The sequence below is a fragment of the Danio rerio genome, chromosome 1, assembly GCF_049306965.1.
Source record: "Danio rerio strain Tuebingen ecotype United States chromosome 1, GRCz12tu, whole genome shotgun sequence".
Taxonomy (NCBI): Eukaryota; Metazoa; Chordata; class Actinopteri; order Cypriniformes; family Danionidae; genus Danio; species Danio rerio.
In genome coordinates, this window is record NC_133176.1 from 49,219,540 (window position 1) to 49,240,141 (window position 20,602).

Consider the following 20,602-nt stretch of genomic DNA (forward strand, 5'->3'; position numbering starts at 1 on the left):
TATAAACCTCAAACAACAAAAAGAAGCTTTATCAAAAGTCCTGCCAAAATAAAAGTTTATGATTTTAGTTAGGCCTGGGTGATACTCGAGTGTGAAGTTATAGAGTGTGACATTGATTTGTTTGAATGAAAATCAGTTTTTCCCCAAAACATGATATTCCCCTCTGAGTATTTCCCCTGTATTTTCCAAAGAAGCACATAAACAGCATGGCAAATGATACTTTAAAATCTTATGCTCTGGAATGAAATATAACATGAACGCACAAACACACCCGCCAAAGATTGACATAATTCAGGGCTCAGGATGTTTTCGATCTAATGTTGGAATTCAATAATATTCCGTATAAATTACGTGACCCAGCTGCAAGAAAAAAAAGCTGTTGATTATTAGGTATCATAAATATCAATACTCGCTCAGTCTACAAGTGAAGCTGACTGTCAGAAATAAAATGTAACCCACTAGCCTAGCGTGAGTCATTTTTGCTTATACTAATTATACAGGTTAATAACTATTATATTCACTTTTAAGGTCAATTCAACCTTTTTAGTGGGTAAAAAATATTTAAATCATAAATTTATTTTTTATTTATATTTTTTTATATATTTTGACTTTTTTTTGTGAAAAAAATCTGGGATTTTTTAAAAATGCCATGTCACCCAAGCCTAGTTTCAAACAAACCAAAAAAAACAACAACAATCGTAAATGACTGTTTTCTGTTTTTACAATTAGTTTTCAAATCTATCGTGAATTTTGCTGTTGTTTTAAATTCATAATAATACCGATATGTTATTTTATGATTAAACTTTATATACCATGTAATACTATTATGAAGATATAAATTAATGTCATTAAATGCTTTTTAGTCCAATAGTTTTTTGGTTATATTTATGTACAGATTTGTTCCCCTTTATTAATTTTTTTTAATTTAATAAAACAATTAAGTGAGTCCTAATGCCCCAGCATAGTGAAGGGGAAACTGTACTGTCAGTAAGCGCTGTTTTTCGGATGCGATGTTAAACTGAGGTCCTGACTCTCTGTGGTCATTAAAAATGTCTTCTCGTAAAGAGTAGGGTTGTAACCTCTGTGTCCGTAGACCCTTACCCATCATGGCCTCCCAATCACCCCCATCCACAGAATTGCACTGTATAAATACACCTTCGTTACAGTAAAATGTAAAGTCCCCTTTCACTTCAAATAAGCAACTAAAACCATGACAGCTAAGCAATCCTAGCTAACAAAATGTATATTTTTCCTTAACTTTTTGGAAGCCTAAAAGAAAAATGAAAAGTTATTCAAAGTCATTTTAATTGTAAATATTCAGTACATCACCTATTCTTAAGCTTAGGTCTGTGTCGGTAAGGTCTGAGCCAGAGATGTCAAACCTACTTGATCTCTTTATTCTCCAAATTAATTGTTCTTTTCTCTCTGCTTTCGTGCAGAGGAGGCTGAGGGGGACAAAAAGAAAAAGGATAAGAAGAAGAAAAAAGGAGAGAAGGAAGATAAAGAGAAAGACAAGAAAAAGGGTCCCAACAAAGCGACAGTGAGAGCCATGCAGGAGGCCCTGGCCAAAATGAAGGAGGAGGAAGAGCGAGCCAAAAGAGAAGAAGAGGAGAGACTGAAACGGCTGGAGGAGCTGGAGGCCCAGAGACTGGAGCAGGTCAGTTCCTTAAAGACACTCACTCTCACGGTTCATGAAAATTCTGGAATATGGAGACTTTGAAAGATCTGTTTCACATAGAGTTGCAACATATTAGAATTTTTTTTCTGTGATTATATATTTTGATATTAATAAAATTTTAGCAAGATGATTTAAATAAATATTTAGGAACTTAAAACAATTACAAGCATAAGTCAATACAGTAGAACAAAGATACAAACTAAATAAATAGTACTTTATGGTTTTCTTGAGAGTCTGTCAGTATTGAAGTACAGAAATGAATGAATCAGAAATATTATAACACTAGGGAGCAACAAATTGAATCCAAACCTTTCATCGAATTTGTCCTACAACTATTCAACAACAATTTTGCTAGACGTTTTATTGATCCTCTTCAAATGTTGACTGCTGTAGTCTTGATTATATAAATAATTAAAAAAATTAATCTTTGTTAAAGCTGCAAATTTGATAAATTCTAGTGCCCAAATTGTTTAAATTTGCCTAAAATCATACACACAGTCACATTTTACAAAATATCTTTCACTTCAGGGTTAAAGGGTCAGGGTCAAACTGTTTTCTGAACAGTGTTTTCTGGTTAATTATAAACCCATCTCAACATTTCAGATCTTGCGATGGGACTATTGCAGATTTACAAATTTCAGTATCGATGCTGAAACTATATATTGTGCAGCCCTAGTTCCAGATGTTGAAAGTCATGGAGTTTTTGTGTTTTGTCGAAGTCATGGTTGTATATCTGTGTTTTTTGATTCTTGCATTAAATTTTAGTTTTAATTTATACATTTTTCAAGGTGGTTTTAGAAAGAAAAACGAAATTTAAAGTTAGTATAACTACTGAGCTTTCAAACATGGGAGAGGGAGCACACAAACAATAAGCACCTAGCTGAAACCAATTTTTTATTGTTATTATTTTAAAATATTATATTAATATATATTATATTAGTAGTAGTTGTTGTCTTCATCATAGTAGTAGTAGTCTAGTAGTTTCCTGTCAAGGACAATAATGTTTACTACTACTAGTAGTAATAGTAGTAGTGGTCCTCGTAGTAGTAGTCCTGTCAAGGACAATAAAGTTTCCTACCACTAGCAGTATTATTCGTCGTCATAATATTAGTCGCAGTAGTAGTCATTGTTGTAGTAGTAGTAATAGTCATAGTAGTAATCGTAGAAGTAGTAGTAGTAGTCGTCATCATATATCTGTCATGGTTGTATATCTGACTTGTTGCTTTAAATTTTTGTTTAAATTTATACATTTTTCATGGTGTTTTAGAAAGAAAATCTCAATTTAAAGTTTGTAAGAGTAGCTCAGTAGAGCTTTCAAACATGCGAGAGTGAGCACAAACAGTAAGCACCTAGCTAAAACTGATTTTATATTGTTATTATTTTAAATTATATCAATGTACAAGCACAAAGAGGCCTGTTTACATTAGATGTCATGAAATACAGTGAAAGTCATGGAATTTGACATTTGGTTTAAAGTGAAACCCTGCTCAATTGGTGTTACAAATAATTATGGTTCGTTATGGCTGAAATCCTCATCCACAGGAGCGTCTAGAGGCTGAGAGGAAGGAGAAGAAGAAACAAAAGGATAAGGAGAGGAAAGAAAGGCTAAAAAAAGAGGGAAAGCTACTCACTAAGGCCCAGAAAGAGGCTCGAGCCAGAGCAGAAGCCACACTGCGGGCGCTGCAGGCTCAGGGTGAGAACAGGACTCATTAAAATTATAAATAGTTATTTAAAAAAAAATCTTTTTTTTTTGATGGTATTGTTTGCTATCTCTCAGGTGTTGAAGTGCCATCCAAAGACGCGATGCCAAAGAAGAAGCCCGTTTACTCTGATAAGAGAAAAAAGAAGCCAACTGCACAAACTCCTGAAGGTTAATTCATGATTTGTTTAGAATTTTTATAACTTTCTGCATATTTACTTGCAGCCGAACTAACAGTTCCTTTGCTTACATTAGAAACGTCTGAAGTGACGTCCCCCACATCAGTGACACCACAGCCAATCATGATGGAGATGGAAGTAGACAAACCTGAAGCTCAACCAGGTAATCATTGCAACATTTCCTTTTTTTTCAAATTATTTTTCCAACTTTTCTATTTTCTTTTTTTTTATAATTTTATTGGTTAACTTGTATCCCAGTCAATAAATAATGTGTCTTATCAAAAGTCTTAAAGTTATAAATAAATTAAAAATAAGTAAATTTGCAATTTTCAGTACTGCAAAACATAACATTATTGCATAATATCTAAATTTATTACAAAAGTCTTCTAATTGGTGTCATTGTTATTAGTTGTAGTAGTTTGTAGTAGTTGTAGGCATAGTAGTAGTCATCATAGTAGTAGTAGTTGTAGAAGTAGTAGTTGTCATCGTCATAGTAGTAGTAGTTGTTGTAATAGTCGTAGTAGTAATCGTTGTTGTAGTAGTAGTCATCAAAGTAGTAGTTATAGTAGTCGCCGTCGTTGTTGTAGTAGTTGTAGTAATTGTTGTCGTCGTTGTAGTAGTTATAGTCTTGTCGTTGGAGTAGTTATAGTCTTGTCGTTGGAGTAGTTGTTGTTGTAGTTGTAGTCGTCATTGTTGTAGTAATAGTAGTAGTAGTTGTAGTAGTCGTTGTTGTGGTAGTTGTCAGTGTCATATTAGTAGTAGTTGTAGTAGTCATAATGGTGAATATAGTAGTAGTTGTTGTAGTAGTGGTAGTAGTCATCAAAGTAGTAGTTGTCGTCGTTTTAGTAGTAGTAGTAGTAGTCGTTGTAGTAGTTATAGTATTGATGTAGGAGTAGTCGTTGTTGTTGTAGTAGTCGTTGTTGTTGTTGTAGTAGTAGTCGTCGTCATATCAGTAGTAGTAGTTATAGAAGTTGTCGTCCTAGTAGTCGTCAGAGTAGTAGTTGCTGTAGTAGTAATCGTTGTCATAGTAGTATTAGTAGTCATCATAGAAGTAGTAATTGTAATAGTAGTTGTAATAGTAGTAGTAGTAGTCGTCGTGGAAGTCATCTTCGTAGTAGTAGTTGTATTAGTAGTTGTCGTTGTAGTAGTTATAGTATTGTCGTAAGAGTAGTAGTTGACGTAGTAGTAGTTGTCATCATCGTTGTTGTAGTAATAGTAGTTGTAGTAGTAGTCGTCGTCATATCAGTAGTAGTAGTTATACTAGTCATTGTGGTAGTTGTCGTCGTAGTAGTAGTCATTGTCGTCAGGGTAGTAGCTGCTGTAGTAGTATTAGTAGTCATCATAAGAGTAGTAGTTGTAATAGTAGTAGTGGTCATGGTCATGGAAGTCATCTTCGTAGTAGTTGTTGTCGTCTTCGTAGTAGCAGTGTGCTGTTCTTTCACACATTCAGTCACATTACTGGTGCAGCAGGCGTCTCAAGTTTCTGTTTTATTCAAGCAATTTCCATTGACGTAATGAACAGGATGGCTAACTTTACTTTGTAATGTTTTCATAGTAACAGTGAAGGAGCCAAAGGCAGAGGCTGCTCTGGACGACTGGGAGGCCATGGCCAGTGATGAGGAGAAAGGTGGATATAAAGCACTTTCTTTCAAAATCATGAAGTTGTATATTCGGAGTTATGATCAGTTTATTTTCATGTTCACAGAGATGAAAAAGGTTCACATCGAGGTGAAAGAAACCACTACGGCTGTACAAAAACCCACCGAAGAAAATGGGAGTGAGGAAGAGGAGGATGAGGATGAAGAAGATGACGAAGACGATGAGGAGGACGAAGAGGAAGATGGAGAGGAAGAGAGCGAGGATGAGGAGGACAACAAAGAGAGCAGCAACAAAACCACTGCAAACAAAGCAAGAAAAGAGGCGAGCTCCGAGTCTAGCAGTGAGAGCGATTCCGACGACGACCGAACCAAAGAGGAAAGACTTTACGACAAGGCCAAGAAGCGTATAGAGGTACAAACACACAGGCTTTCACATTATACAAAAATTCACAGAGTCGTTATTATTAGGGCTGCGAGTCTGTGGAGAAACTGACAATCATAAGTTTTGGGTTAGAATAGGGATCATGATTCTCACACAATAGAATGCACAGCTAGTGCTTTTCCTCAATACGGATAACCTTTCGGTTGGAGATTAGTGTGATTATTTTCTATTTCATACAGTTCCTTGTACAGTATTGATGTTGTAATTTAATTAAAATGTATTATATTAAATAATTTTAGAGATTTATTTAGTTGTTTAAGTGTAAAACAATATTAAAAGCCTTTTAAACGCAAGCACCATCAGGAGCTGCAGGGGAGCAAAGAAACTCCAAAATTTCATATTGTAAAGTCATGGCGTGGAGCAATGAAATTTAATGCAGTGTTTCATGTACATTCTGAGACCCATTTTATATCGAATGTCAATCAGGCAGTGAAGATCACAGATTTTTAAGAAAACATATCTTAAACATGGCGATTTTGAACTAGGTTACTGAAAATGAAAAGTTCTAAATAGACAACTTAACGACATTATTAAAAATAAATAATAAATATTGTTTACTAGAAGTTGTGAGTTTTTGTTAATATAAAAAAAATTGTTAATATCAATTTGAATGAATGATTCAATAGTTCACTTATAAAGACTTTGAATTTTTGAATCTCTTGAAGGAATCATTCAGTGACAAATACATTTTTAATTATTGGTTGTCAAAAATAAACAAATATAATGAAAGATGCCCATAAAAAAAAATTTATTCCACAAGAAAAGTGTAAATTGGTTCAATGACTCATCGCTCCAAGAATTTTGCTTGTTCAATGGTTTGTAGGATCATAGTAGGATTTTTTGTGTATATTTTTCAATAATATTCAGCTACAGATCCGCAGACCTACACACGTTTCAGGCACACACAATCCAGCACTCACAATCTAGGCAAACCATATATGGTTACGAAGGATGTTAATGTTATTCTTCTCTGACATCATCTTCAATATATTTTTGTATATATTGTTAATAAATATTGTACACAATAAACAATAGTGTATGCTATTTCAGAAATACGGCGATTGAGACGTGCGAATGGGGAACACACAATATAATAGACTGAACAGTTTTCTATCAGTCATCATAGATGATCAGTAATTTTTTATCAGACAGATTCAACATAGCAGGTACTCGTTTGATGGCTTTATTTGCTTAATTTTCTAATACTTTTTTTTATTAATGATTTCCCACATTTTAGTAATTTATTGTAAGCTTTATGTTGTTTTTAAACCATAAAGTACTGGTAATTTGTGGTAAATATAGTCGCAATAAATATAGTAATACAAACAAATTAGCTGTTAATAATTAAAATAGTATGTATATATAAAAAAAGTATGTGTATATAAATATATATTAGTAATGTGACACATTATTGTTAGTATATATTTTACTACAAACCGAACTAAGTATGACAACATTAAGATCCTGAATTAGTTTATTACACTTAATCCTACAATTAGATGGTCTATCTATTCTATATTTTCTTTGTATGTGCATACGTGAATAAAGTCATAAGTGTTTAACCAATTTTTTTATTCAAATAATTAAGTTCCAAAATTGCACAGATTGTTACGGTTTAATTATAAAATAATGACTGAAATGTGAAACCCTAAACTGTTCAGTCTAATGAATCAAATAATCGTAGCAAGGGCTGTCTTGATCGTCATGCTTGTGAAATTCAGGAGGTGGCGATAATGCTGCTATTGTAGAAGACAATAGTGTGTGCTAGATCGTGTGTTCCTGAAACGTGTTTGGGTCCATGGGTCTACAGCTGGATAGATCTTGTGTTTTCACAGCAAAACACAATTGAAGAAAATAATTGTGGAAAGTTGTCACAAAGTAATTTAGGCTGCAAAAAAATAACTCTGCAAAATCCTGGAGAGAAGTTTAACTAGTTAAGACATTAATGGTTGGTTGTCAACACTTTTTTGGTGTGACAATGTAATTTAAAGTGTCAAACTCTGATTTTGATCTCTACCATAGACATCAGTTATTCCCAGTATTTCTGTGACAATTGAATGTTTGTAACACAAGAAAAGGCTGTTGAAAAGGCTTAATATTGAAGCCATCATGTCCATTTGAATCTACAGTTTATCATAATCAAATGTTTATTAAGGAAAAGCGAATAGTAATCATTTACCTTAGTATTGCATTGATTTATGAATCAAGATTTGTTTTTAATGATCATAAAATGAACTGTGTGCAGAAACGCAGGCAGGAAAACCTGAAGAACATAATTTTGGACAAGCTCCGAGCTCCCGTGGTTTGTGTGCTGGGTCATGTGGACACAGGAAAGACCAAAATCCTGGATAAGGTGCGTTTCAAAGTGCCCGACATGGACTTGAGCTCATGTGTGCTTTATTTGTGTTTAATGTTCTTTTGTTCTCGCTTTCTGTCTATCAGCTGAGACACACACATGTTCAGGATGGAGAGGCTGGAGGAATCACTCAACAGATCGGAGCCACCAACGTGCCCCTGGATACCATAGTGGAACAAACCAAGATGGTGAAAAATGTGAGTATTTATTTATTTATTTATTTATTTTTAAATCCAATAATTCATGTTCATTTGTTCCATTTACTCATGTGATTATTTATGATTATTAAGTCATGCTTTTGTGGTATTAGTTTGACAGGGATAATGTGAAGATTCCTGGAATGCTCATTATTGACACACCTGGACACGAGTCCTTCAGGTACAAACTATACTTTTTAAAAAATTTAATAAATGTTTTTTCTTTCTTATCTTGTATCATAGTTTCTACAACCATGATGTTATTAAATGTTTTGTTAATCAACATATTAAAATGATTTTTAAAGGATTGTTGCACTAAACTGTTATGTTTTATTATATAATATAATATGTTGTTAAAATAAAATGTAATTTAGAGCTTTTTTTGCATAAAATAACAAAAAGGTGGCATCATTTCGAAGTTATGGAATTTTTAGACCTTCCAAAACCAATGTTTTAAAAAGAAATCAATATTTGGTAGAAAAACCCTGATCTCTAGTCAGAAAAACAAAATCAAAATAATCAAGATGAAAATGACTAATGTCTAAATAACTGTATTTTTGTTCGAATGTGATTAGACCTACAGTATATAAAATAAAGCAAATAACATTTTACTTGAAACTGTAGAAAATAAATCCAGCAAATAACGGGAAAGGGAGTACTTTCAATTGGTCTCTTAATTTGTAGAATTTGTTTGTAGCTGAATGTTGAGAACATAAAAATATTTGTCTTTGCCCACTACGTGCTTTGGATATACAACCAACAATTTATCAACAACGTTAATAACAAATGGCAAGGAGAAATGGATCTACATACAAAAAACAAACTTCATGAAATTTGCTCTAATGTTAGAAAAACTTTTGTAGACTTTTTTATTTATTTATTTATTTATTTTTTAACCAGATTGACCAGATTGTTTTTTTCTGTTGTAGAATCAGTCACTCCAGGATGACACACAAATGTTTAATTCTTGCAGAAGATCCTCCCTTATGGTCTTTAACTATGAAGCAAGGTCAATTTGTTGGTGTTGATTTTGATTCTGTGAGGAATTTATTTTATTTAGTGCATTCTTAGTATTACTTTTGTAAGTATTAATATTACTTTTCTACGTAACGAGTAAAATTAAGTAATAATATGAGTTACTTAAAAATGCAAGTTACTTTTTTGTTTACTTAATAAGCTTTTAAAAGGTAAATTGCTGAATTCAAACTGAGATGATAGAATCTGTTCTTTATTTTGAACACATTGAAGAAAAAGAATTACACTTGAAAATGGTTTGTGCTTCACTTATAAGATAAAAAGCACAAAAGCAGCAAACACATTGCTTCAAAGTTTATTAATCTGTATATACGGCATGCGGATCTCTGGGCTCAGGTAGTTTTTAGAATATAACATTATCCCACATTATTAGTTTACATTTTTTTTTACGGTAAATAAAGAAAAAAAACGGCAAGTGACTCAGAAGTAAAGTAACTCATTACTTGCCATAAAAGTAACGCAACTAGTTACTTTTTAGAAGAGTAACCCAATATTTTAATGCATTGCTTTCCAAAGTAACTTTGCCCAAGACTGAATATAAGTAACAAGGTCACCAGATACAATCTTATTTACATCTATAAATATTTCTGTTTGAACAGATATGGCCATAAAAAGCTTTGTTAAGGGTGACATATTAGAGATCGAAGAGCTCTTGAGGGGAGAATCTAGATACATATAAATAAAAGCACCACAATAAAATTGAAGCATTACATTTCTTCTCAACCACTTTCCACTGTATTCAATTTTATTGATTTGTTGTCAGTGCACTCTTTTAAAGAGTTTAATAACCCAAATACAGTTTTAAGACTTTTTAGTAGAAAAATTAATTGTAAAACCTTAATATAATCTGTCTCTTTTTTTTTTATTGCATGTTTATTATGGAAATGTTCTTGCCATGATAATAGCCTTGGTTGCTGACATGGCATTAAATAAAGAAAAATCATCATCATCATCATCATGTCCCCATTGTACAATTTGACGCTGACATTGCTAAAACACAAACAAACTTGTATTTGTCTGACTAAATTATGCTTCTTTTAACTGGATGTTTTTCTGTAGCAATAATATATTTCCATCTCTCTCTGCTTCAGTAATCTGAGAAACAGAGGCAGCTCTCTATGTGATATTGCCATCCTGGTGGTGGACATCATGCACGGTTTAGAGCCACAGACGCTGGAGTCCATCAACCTACTGAAAGAGAAAAAGTGCCCCTTCATAGTAGCGCTTAACAAGGTATTTGACACTGACCACTGATGGTGGTACTAGTGATAACAGCAGCAAGTGTTTGAATACTAATGTGTCTCTCTGTCAGATTGACCGTCTGTACGACTGGAAGAAGAGTCCAGACACAGATGTGGTGACAACGCTAAAGAAACAGAAGAAAAACACCAAGGATGAGTTCGATGAGAGGGCGAAATCTGTCATTGTGGAGTTCGCTCAGCAGGTCTGTTTTTTTTTTATTTATTTAATTATTTTATGCTAGGTTTCTCATTTCTCATTTTTAGACACGCACTATAATAAGCTTACACCAATCCAAGGTAGGGCTGCACGATATTGGAAAAATGGTGATATCAGATATTTCTGCAATTAAATATTGAGATATTTATAATTTCACAAGATGGTTTGAATTGCTTTATTTGACTGTTTTCTAGGGAGTCTTAACATGCAGTTTTTAGGTATAGAAATTTAATTATCACAATGCGAAAAAATGCCTTTCTTGCTTTGCTTTGTCTCCCTTCTGGTCCAAACATCTGCATTTTTAGATCATGTAAAAAATATCAGGGGTTTTGTTTCACCTACAAAAGAAAAAGGTCAAAACTATTTAAAGTTTTCTTTACAGCATAATGACCTTTTTTAAAGTGGGCTGAAAATGTTGTTACCTGTTTGTGGTTAATGCCTTGTGTGTTGTTTAATCCTCAGGGTCTAAACGCTGCTCTCTTCTATGAAAACAAAGACCCTCGCACATTCGTATCCCTGGTTCCGACATCGGCTCACTCAGGTAATGGGAAAAATTCTACGTTCAGATGTCAAGCCACTAATAAAAATCTCTATTCTAAAGAAATGGCAAGCAGAATGGCATCAGTACTTTAAAAAAATGACCTTTTTCCAAATCCAATCCTTAGTAGGAAGAAATTTGAAATATTCTTTAAACTCAAGACGTGATGAGGTTATTTACTGAAGATTTTATATTGGACTTAAGATAAGTTGATCTAAAATGTCAATATTTACAATCGCAACCAAACTGTTAAACAAACTCTTGGAATGCCCTATTTTTTGTTATCTGGAGAAGCTTTAAAGGAAATATTTTTAAGTGAGATTCCTTTAAATATGTTATTTATTCCCGTTTATGTCTTTTTTTTATTATATACTTTATAAAAAGTGATATTTATAAACTGTCTAAATTTGATCAGTTTTTTTGCCATGACATAGCCAGAATAGCTGATATGGCTATAAACTCAAAACTGTCTATCTCTCCGTCAGGTGATGGGATGGGAAACCTCATTGCACTCTTGGTTGAGCTCACTCAAACCATGCTGGCCCGCCGGCTGGCTCACTGTGATGAACTTAGGGCACAGGTCATGGAGGTATGATGTTTTAGGGCAAGCTCAGATCGAAATCTTATCAGTATGGCTTGATCAATTTAATCACAATAGTTTGAACCTAATATGTGTTTTTTATAGATCTAGCTGTAATATAACCTTCTCTGTCCATTTCCTGTATCCTCAGGTTAAAGCTCTGCCTGGCATGGGGACAACGATAGACGTGATCCTGATCAATGGTCATCTACGGGAGGGAGACACTATTATTGTCCCTGGTGTGGACGGACCAATCGTCACACAGATTCGAGGGTTGCTCCTCCCACCCCCACTGAAAGAGCTCAGAGTGAAGGTCTCATGAACAGTTTATTTATTTTGAATATGTTCGGTTATACTAATATTTGTTACTCAATAGGCTTTGTTTTTTATAACAGTGTTTTGATAAAATAGTTGCAGTCAAAGAGTATCTTCTTTTTTATAAGTTTAATTTACATGCTGAAAAGCTACCAAACCGATCCAACATTAATATAAATAAAAGCAGCTGGATAAGGGGTCACTAATTTAGAGCAAAAGGTCATCAGCATATAATGACAGATAATGTTCTGTACCCCCTCTTTTCATTCCTTTATACAATTTTCTTTGTTTTTAAAGCTATCGAGAGAGAGGTTCCAAAAAGTAGTGAGGACACCGGCCATCTCTGACTTGTCTCTCGTGTTAGCGGAAAAAAGTCATATCAAGAATGTTTGGTTCGAATAGATGCTGAAGGGTTTGATATAATAATTTGACCCAAGACATAAAACAGGACACGCCTTAAGACCACAAACAAATAGCGCCATTCAATGGAATCGAATGCCTGCTCCGCTTTCAGGGAGATAATTACTTCTAGGTGTGGAGAAGGATGTGAAGAATACATAATTCAGCAAGTCTACAAATATAAAAAAAAATATCTATAAATATCTATCTATATAAGGGCATATTCTAGACGACAAAGAGTACTTGCTAATCATTGACGGAGCTTAATTGTCCAAAGGAAACATGTATACAGCTGTATATTGTTCTCAATGCACAGTAGTTTTACTCTGGGTTATTTGATGTATTTTTATTTGCAAAATAGATCTGAAACTGATTGTATTAAAGAGTAAATATTAATTTTAACTTGTTTTGCCTATAAATTCAATATAACTTTGCTGATATTCAAGTACAAACACTTTCGCTTAATATGGTTTTGTTTAGCCATCACATTATACATTGGGGTTGGGCGATGTCGACCAATTTGGCATTGTACGATGTCTAATGTGAAACATCGCGATGGACCATGGCATTATCGTCGTAGGTGGAGGTGAATTATTTATTTAGGAATAACTAATAACTCTTATTGAATTAATTATTTTTAGCCTACTATTTCAACTACCTGACCTGCATAGTCTTTGTTTTACCCATAACCAAATCATAAATAAATGAAGATAAGTTGCACACAAATTACCACCTGTCAATCACTTTTTCTGCGGGATTATTTGGCAGAGTGATCTGTGTCCCTATAACAGCTTCCATAAACTTGGTTGATAAAATAGGTGCACAACCAACAGGAACCAACCAACAGTATCTTAGTATCTACAGTATCTATAGGTTTTCGCTAAAATTACTAAGTACACAAGTGAAAGTGATTCAAATTGAGAGTGTTTTTAAAAGAGAAATTAAAAAGTGGTTGTTTAAAAGTTGAAGTTTTTTGCTATGCCGAGTTGCTGAGCTGTTGATGTTTGCAATTCACTAAAGATTTGCTCGTCCATTTTTTAAGAATATTCGAGGACCACAATGGAAATAAGCCTGCGGCTTTTTTGTCTATTTTATCCTCGACAGTTTTTAAAATATGTATGAATTAGTCTAACTGGACTTGTTTGTATATTTTTTGGTAAAATTGTCAAATAAAATCAATCAATCAATCAATCAAAAGTGAAATATTTAAGCAGTGTACTGCTGTTTAGAAATCCTAGATGAAACGCCAGTTTGGACGTAGATCATTTTCAGTCTAAAATGCCAATTTAAAACTAAGACGTATTAGTGTAAACGAGGCCAAAGTGTGTGTTTTTCACGACTGGGTTGCTGCTGCGAAAGAGGCAGGGCAGAGGATAGCGATGCTGGATCAGCATCGTGATGTCTATCGGCAATGGGCAATGGCATTGTCTATCAACTCAACTTATTATGCATATTAAAAACAAGACCTTAATTTTTGACTTTGGATTTTTTTTTTTACAATAAACACTGTTAGTTTTGAACTTGCTTCTGATAATGCAAATTTAATTAAATCGATTTCAAGATTCAAGAGCAGCATGCGTGTCCTATTTCACCTTGTAAACGTAAATGTACAAAAATATAATTTTTCAATTTACACAAGATACATTGTCTGTGTTTACTGCAGAAGACATTAAAATCAGCTAATCATAGTGCAAACAATATATATATATTTTTTCTGATGGTATCAGGTTTTTATGCTAGTCATTCATGCAGCAGTTTTTATTTAGAAACTGAAATCGAATGATCACGTGACCACCATTTTTATACATTTTACTTTTTCCTCTTTCTTGCTACAGAATCAGTATGAGAAGCATAAAGAAGTGTGCACTGCTCAGGGAGTGAAGATCCTGGGAAAAGATCTGGAGAAGACTCTGGCAGGTCTGCCTCTTCTCGTCGCTCATAAAGAGGATGAAGTCCCAGTGCTGAGGGTACACCTATTTCTTTTCGTACTCTTTCACTAATCAAGTCAAGCGTCAACAGTGATACTAACCCATCCTTCATCCTGATGTTGAATGATTGCAGGATGAATTGGTCCGGGAGCTGAAGCAGACTCTGAATGCCATAAAGCTGGAGGAGAAGGGTGTGTACGTGCAGGCCTCCACATTAGGCTCTCTGGAGGCTCTACTGGAGTTCCTGCGTACATCCAAAGTGCCTGTAAGCTTCCAGAAACCACACACACAGTTTCAGAAAACACAATTCTGAAATGTGACCACACAAACCAGCTTTAAAGTGTAGAAGTTTGGACATTTAGAATTTGATTATTTAGACATGCATAAATACATAAGCTTTCACTTGGCGCCAATAGCCTTGTGTTTAGTTTGATCTCTCTAGGTCTCACTTTGTTTTCTAATCAATAATCTCCACTTTCCTGTCCCGTTAAAGTTAAATAAATAAGCTTTCCATTATTATATGGTTTGTTTGGATGAAACAATATTTGGTAGAGATACAACTTTTAAAGAAATCTTGAACCTAAGGGTTTTAAAAAATCAAAACATTTGAGAAAATCAATTAAAATTGTCTAAATTACATGCTTAGCAGTGCACAATACTAAAAACAAAATGAGTTTTGATCCTTACTTAAAGGGGACCTGTTATGCAAAAATCACTTTTATAAGGGGGTTAAACACGGTTGTGTGGCAACAGTATATGAATAAATATAGCCCCGATTTAGACCCCCTAGTTTTTCATGATTTTTAATTTTTTTTTATTTTTTTTGCGAAAAATGTTACAAATCAGAAATAGTAAGCTTCTTTATTTTGGTCTCTTGTCAAGACAAGATCATGGACATGGCTCCCATGTAGGGATGTAGCGGTATTGTAAATACCGTCATACCGCAATAGCAATTTTTTTCGATATTACCGTAGTCGCATGACTCGGTAAAACTTTAGGTCTTCTGAGAAAATTTGCTCAGGCGAATGAAGCGAACGGGAGGTAGCGGAAACTACAATTCCCATCAGCCTAGGCAAGGCCATCATCCTTTGCGGTCTGTTGTCGCTACAGATCCAGTAATGCGGAAATGGAGTGTGCTGCTAGTAGCGGGGATGAAAAAGAGCTGGAAATGATCGAACCTGAAGCGGGTTTTAAATCGGATGTGTGGAAGCATTTCGGTTTTCGGGGGGTTGAGCGCGATATGTGTGCATGTGCCTGCAAGTTGGGGAATACGACTAAAAACAGTCATGGGGACTGCAGAAATACAGCTCACTATTCAGATTGATGCAGACATTGACTTGTACCGCAAAGAGACCTCTATCTCACTCATGGCTTGTCATATCTCTGTCCCAGAAACCTCAGTCCCAAATGAGAGGGTTTTTTTCTGTTGCAGGGGACATTGTAAATGCCCAGAGATACCAGCTTTTACCAGATTATAGTTATATGATAAATTTCCTAAAAACCCATCTCTATCTAAATAAATGAGTGAGTGATTAAATGTTGATTGTGATGAGTTTTCAACAATACTAAATTGAAACTTTATTTTTTAACATGTTTTAATAATTTTTTGTTATTAAAATTGAAAAATTGAAGTTCCTGCTTCAAAGCTTACAGATAGATGGCTAATTTGTATGTCATTGACACTTTTGGCACATTTTTGGGTATTTTCATTAGTTTTGTTTTTCCTGTAAATTATTCAATAAATACTGTACCTTGCCATTCATACCGAGGTATTACCGTACCGTGAAATTCTGATACCGTTACATCCCTACTCTCATGTCACACTGTAAGATCTCAGCGGTCATAAAGTCAGACTGAACGACAATGAAGATGCACCAAACACGGAAGAACATTTCCCCGGAGTTTGACGTCATCCATTTGTGACACTTTCACCATCCCATGTTCTGAAATGATTCCTCACAGCAAACGTAAACAATCTTAGCACAAAATTTAGATGTAGATGATGTTTAGCTCTTTTTTTGTACAAGTGTTAATGTGGTCTAAAACATTTTAATATTGTTCTCAAATATTAACTGAAATGCAAATAAATTGTAATCAACATTTCTCTCATTTTGCCAAGTTTTTTTTAATGCATTGAGCTTGTTGCAGTGTAATGAGTGTCTCTGTGTTCCCATTTATTTTTTTCTCTCTCTCTGTCCTTCAGTATGCCGGCATCAACATTGGTCCTGTCCACAAGAAAGACGTCATGAAAGCGTCCACGATGTTGGAGCATGATCCTCAGTATGTGTTCTGATTGATGATGCAGTTAATCTGCTCCTGTGACCTTTTCTTAATTTAATCACTGTCTTTTTCCCTTTTTCTTCCTGTAGGTATGCTGTGATCCTGGCGTTCGATGTGAAAATAGAGCGGGACTCTCAGGAGATGGCGGACAGTCTCGGTGTTCGCATCTTCAGCGCTGAGATCATCTACCATCTGTTTGACGCCTTCACTAAATACAGAGAAGACTACAAGAAACAGAAACAGGACGAGTTCAAGTATGACCCTTTTCCTCTTTTACAGTTTATTTTCACAAGTTCAGTCGTTTAATCTTCCTTCCATTTATCCATACATTCTGTTATTTGAGCTCTCTGTCCATGCATCCATCCTATCATTTTATTTGTCTATGCATCCATCCATCCATTCTATTATTTTATCTGTCCTTGTATCCATCCATCCTATCATTTTATTTGTCTATCCACCCATCCTTCCTATTATTTTCTGTCCATGTATCCATCCATCCTATCATTTTGTTCATCCATCCATTCATTTATCTGTCCATCCATTCTATAATTTTATTTTTGTTCATCCATCCATTCATCCTATCATTTTTTTCAGCTGTTCTATCATTTTATGTCTGTCCATCCATTTGTCTATCTGTCCATCTATTCTATCATTTTATCCATCTGTTCATGCATTCATTTATCCATCCTATCATTTTCTGTTCATCCATCCTTTCATCTATCTGTCCATCCTATCATTTTATATCAGTCTCTCCATCAATGCTATCATTTTGTCTGTTTATCCATCCATCCATCTATCCTATCATTTTATGTCTGTGTCTGTCCATCCATCCATCCATCCTATCATTTTATCTTTGTTCATCCATCCACCCTTCCATCCTATCATTTTATTCGAATCCATCCATTCTATCATTTTATCCACCTCTCTTGTCCCTCCATCCATCCTATCATTTTTTTTCTGCCCATTCTTTCATCCTCTCATTTTATCTTCCTCCATAAGTCCATCCTATCATTTTATCAGTCCATCCATCCGTCGTATCATTTTATCCGTCTGTCCATACATTCATGTCATATTATTTTTTCTGTCTGTTCATGCATCCATCTGTCCATCCATCCTATCATTTTATCTGTCTGTTCGTCCATCCATCCTATCATTTTGTCTGTCTCCATCAGTCCATCCTTTCATTGTATCCGTCTGTCCATCCATCCATCCATCCATCCATCCATCCATTCTATCATTTTATCCATCTGTCGGTCTATCCATCCTATCATTTTATCTGCCCGCCCATTCGTTTGTTCGTTCATTTGCCCGTTGTCTTTATATGTCCATTGTACATTATTAAAAAAACAATCCATTAAAGAATCATGAAGAAAATGTATGATTTCCATAATTTTTTTTAAGCAAAAACATTTTTATCAGTAACAATTATGTAAACAAACTAATTTAAAGTGTAAAATCCATTAAATAAATGAATGTTTAATAGCTTACAATGAAGACTGATGCTGTAAAAAGTCTGTCAGTGAAAGTGTACAAAAATATTAAAACATGATACTTTAATAATGTCTTTGACACCTGTTTTTGTTATCTGTGGGTCCGTGTGTAACATTTTTTTTTTTATGGATGCACAAGGCTTAAAGCCTGTGTAGTTAAAATAGTTTTAGATAATTTCTCCTGCTCGTCTACAGTCTGTATACCTCCAAGTTTCTCTGTTTTTCAGGCACATTGCTGTGTTCCCCTGTAAGCTGCGTATTTTGCCGCAGTTCATCTTCAACTCCAGAGATCCCATCGTCATGGGCGTCACTGTGGAGGCAGGAGTATTAAGGACGGGTACACCGCTCTGTGTGCCCAGCAAAGGGGTGAGATGCTTACACACTTTTACACGTGACGGGATCCATAATGGTAAAAGCAGGAGAAATGCTGCCCTCTCCTGACAGCTTTTAGCAGTTTATTTCAAAGCCAATCAGTTTGTAATCGTTTGCGTTAATTCTGTGTTTCTGTGTCAGTTTGTAGACATCGGCATTGTGACTAGCATTGAAGTGAATCACAAATCTGTGGACACGGCTAAGAAGGGACAGGAGATCTGTGTGAAAATAGAGCCAATTCCAGGAGAAGCACCCAAGATGTTCGGACGACACTTTGAGGCTGTTGATATTATCGTTAGCAAGGTATGCTTTCTTTGTATTAAAATCTATCCATTACAGCTTACATGGTGTCAGGAATATCACATTTGTTTTTAAAAACCATTAGAAAACAAATGTTATCTTGAGTATTTATTGAAATTACGGTATGTTGCAGTAAATCACCATGAAAGCCGGGCTCTAAAGTTACTTTAATGCTAAACATTTTACTTAAGAAATAATTAAATATAAGCTTGTATTTATTTATATTTGTGTAAAAGTTCCAGAATAGGGTTACACTAAACCCAAACGAGTGCTGAACTAAAATTAAAGTGAAAAGCTAAACATAAAAAGTACCATGTTTTACTATAAATTAACATAAATTAATACTATATTTAATAAATGATAACAAAAAGCACCACCAAAATCTTCCTCCAGTTAATGGCGCATCTGTATATTCAGCCTGCCGACTGTTCTTGATCTGCTTGAAATGTGTTTCAGATCACTCGTCAGTCCATCGATGCTCTGAAGAACTGGTTTAGAGACGAGATGCAGAAATCCGACTGGCAGTTAATCATGGAGCTGAAGAAAACCTTCGAAATCATCTGAACACACCAGTGACTGTGACTGATCTCAGATCTGAAACGCCCCCCTGTGCGCACACACACAACCGCTATACGTCGCACACTCCTGAAGATCACGGAGACATCAGTGTTGCTCATACATTACAGGACATTTGTTCTCAGACACAGCCTTGCACAGTCCCATGAGGAGGACTAGTTAATTGTGTGTGTGCGTGCATGGGTGAAAACTCACACCACTACCTTTTCCCTCTCTTTTTGGGCTGCAGGGAGTGTTGGAGACAAAAAAAAAAAAAAGTTGAAAAAAAAAGGAAAAAATGTTTTTCTGTGAGAAACTGAAACTATTACCACTGTTTTAAACAGTGACACATGTTAGAGAATTGTTAGACAACCTTTACAATTATTCCAAACGTGCCTGTTCTCTTTGATCAATCCAATTCTTTCTCTCTTTCTTTCTTTCTTTCTTTCTTCTCAAAAGTTGACTGTACGGCTGGATAAAACTTGAGCTGCTGATTTGAAGTCTGACTATAGATTCAAATCAATGAGTGTGAAGACACGGCTGAACCGGCATTTTAGATATGGAGAAACGTTTCCTTGACAGTATTTTCATTTGCCCTGCTTTTTCTTAACCTTTTTGGAGTGCAGTTCTTAAATGGTGTCTTTTAAAACAAACGGTCGTCCTCCTGGCTAGAGACGGATGGACTGACACTCTTCCTCTTTCGGGTTTGCTTTGTGCCCACTAACACCCAGAGCGTGCGGATGAACTTGGACGAAAGGCCCTTCCCTTGCTCATTTTGAATCTAAGAAAATGTCAAAGAAATTGATATGTGGAAATCAACAATAAAGAGATGGCCTATTTATAGACACGCTGACTCTGACTTTTTAAAGTTTGGTTTCAGGTATCTGTTTATTCTTCTGTGTAACTATCTGTCTATCATCTGTTTGTCTGTCAATCTGTCGGTTTGTCCATCCTTTTATTCATTGATCTTTCCATCTATCTGTCTGTCTAATCTATCTGTCTATCTATCCATCCATCTGTCTGTATCCTATGTATCCCATCCATCCATCCATCCATCCATCCATCCATCCATCCATCCATCTAGTTCAATTATTCTATCTATCCATCTATCCATCCATCCGTCTGTATCCTATGTATCCCAGCTATCTATCCATCCATCCATCCTTGTATCCCATCTATCCATCTATCTATCCATCCGTCTGT

The 20,602-nt window shown here is 35.0% G+C and overlaps 1 protein-coding gene across 2 annotated transcripts in view; it reads left to right on the top strand.

Annotated features, from left to right (window-relative positions):
- Nucleotides 1-20,244, top strand: part of eif5b (eukaryotic translation initiation factor 5B) — a 31,016-nt gene extending 10,772 nt beyond the window's left edge. Inside the window, exons 5-25 of one of the 2 annotated variants that reach the window (XM_001923538.10) lie at nt 1,440-1,657; nt 3,221-3,371; nt 3,456-3,548; nt 3,633-3,719; nt 5,112-5,183; nt 5,262-5,566; nt 7,842-7,949; nt 8,039-8,149; nt 8,263-8,330; nt 10,276-10,417; nt 10,497-10,628; nt 11,105-11,183; nt 11,666-11,769; nt 11,912-12,073; nt 14,310-14,441; nt 14,536-14,667; nt 16,606-16,682; nt 16,772-16,936; nt 18,400-18,538; nt 18,686-18,847; nt 19,301-20,244. In XM_001923538.10, the coding sequence (XP_001923573.6) occupies nt 1,440-1,657; nt 3,221-3,371; nt 3,456-3,548; nt 3,633-3,719; nt 5,112-5,183; nt 5,262-5,566; nt 7,842-7,949; nt 8,039-8,149; nt 8,263-8,330; nt 10,276-10,417; nt 10,497-10,628; nt 11,105-11,183; nt 11,666-11,769; nt 11,912-12,073; nt 14,310-14,441; nt 14,536-14,667; nt 16,606-16,682; nt 16,772-16,936; nt 18,400-18,538; nt 18,686-18,847; nt 19,301-19,408 (2,747 nt within the window). In that variant the 3' untranslated portion in view covers nt 19,409-20,244. The remainder of the gene's footprint in view (nt 1-1,439; nt 1,658-3,220; nt 3,372-3,455; nt 3,549-3,632; nt 3,720-5,111; nt 5,184-5,261; nt 5,567-7,841; nt 7,950-8,038; nt 8,150-8,262; nt 8,331-10,275; nt 10,418-10,496; nt 10,629-11,104; nt 11,184-11,665; nt 11,770-11,911; nt 12,074-14,309; nt 14,442-14,535; nt 14,668-16,605; nt 16,683-16,771; nt 16,937-18,399; nt 18,539-18,685; nt 18,848-19,300) is intronic. The other variant, XM_009293741.5, reaches the window with a different exon arrangement.
- Nucleotides 20,245-20,602: the final 358 nt, after the last annotated feature.